This window comes from Buceros rhinoceros, unplaced genomic scaffold, assembly GCF_000710305.1.
Source record: "Buceros rhinoceros silvestris isolate BGI_N320 unplaced genomic scaffold, ASM71030v1 scaffold20810, whole genome shotgun sequence".
In the NCBI taxonomy this organism is placed as follows: domain Eukaryota; kingdom Metazoa; phylum Chordata; class Aves; order Bucerotiformes; family Bucerotidae; genus Buceros; species Buceros rhinoceros.
Window position 1 is genome coordinate 2,067 of NW_010390420.1, and position 863 is coordinate 2,929.

The 863-nt window shown below is 66.4% G+C and overlaps 1 protein-coding gene across 1 annotated transcript in view; it reads left to right on the plus strand.

The window, feature by feature from the left end:
• DPYSL5 (dihydropyrimidinase-like 5) overlaps positions 1-863 on the plus strand; it is a gene marked incomplete at its 3' end in the record, with an annotated part of 3,579 nt that overhangs the window by 1,669 nt on the left and 1,047 nt on the right. Inside the window, exons 6-7 of the mRNA XM_010137860.1 lie at positions 1-25; positions 655-796. Of these exons, the coding sequence (XP_010136162.1) occupies positions 1-25; positions 655-796 (167 nt within the window). The remainder of the gene's footprint in view (positions 26-654; positions 797-863) is intronic.

Genomic DNA, 863 nt, shown 5'->3' on the forward strand with positions numbered 1-863 from the left:
CCTACCTCATGAGCCTGCTCGCCAAGTGAGGCACCCTGGGCACCCCCGACCCACAGGCCGTGTGCTGGGTGTCACGCCATCCAGCTGTGCCATCACCCTGGTGCTGCCCTCTCCAGGCACCCCATCCCTTGGGCACCCGGCTCCTTGGGCTAACCCATGGGCACCCACATCCCTGGCACCTCGCTTCTTGGGCACTGGGCTCTCTGGGTGCCTCAAGCACGGGCTAAATGTCTGACACGGTGGGTGCCCCACTCCCCTGGAAACCCACTGCATGGGTGCCCCGCTCCCTGGGCACTCTGCCTCCTGTGTGCTGAGCTTCCTGGGCACCACTGAGATCCCTGGGCACCTCACTGCATGGGCGCTCCATTTCCTGGGTGCGGAGCTTCCCGGGCACCCCGCGGTGGCCAAGCCGCCCCGGCTGTGCCCTCAGCAGCGTCTCCCCATCATCCCACAGCGACACGCTGAACATCGTGGCCTCCGACCACCGGCCCTTCAGCACCAAGCAGAAAGCCATGGGCAAGGAGGACTTCACCAAGATCCCCCATGGCGTCAGCGGGGTGCAGGACCGCATGAACATCATCTGGGAGCGAGCACCCCGCGGTGGCCAAGCCGCCCTGGCTGTGCCCTCAGCAGCGTCTCCCCATCATCCCACAGCGACACGCTGAACATCGTGGCCTCCGACCACCGGCCCTTCAGCACCAAGCAGAAAGCCATGGGCAAGGAGGACTTCACCAAGATCCCCCATGGCGTCAGCGGGGTGCAGGACCGCATGAACATCATCTGGGAGCGAGGCGTGGTACGGGGTCCCGCACCCCTCCCCTGACCACAGGCGTCCCCAGGATGGGGCTGCCCCCACCAGACTC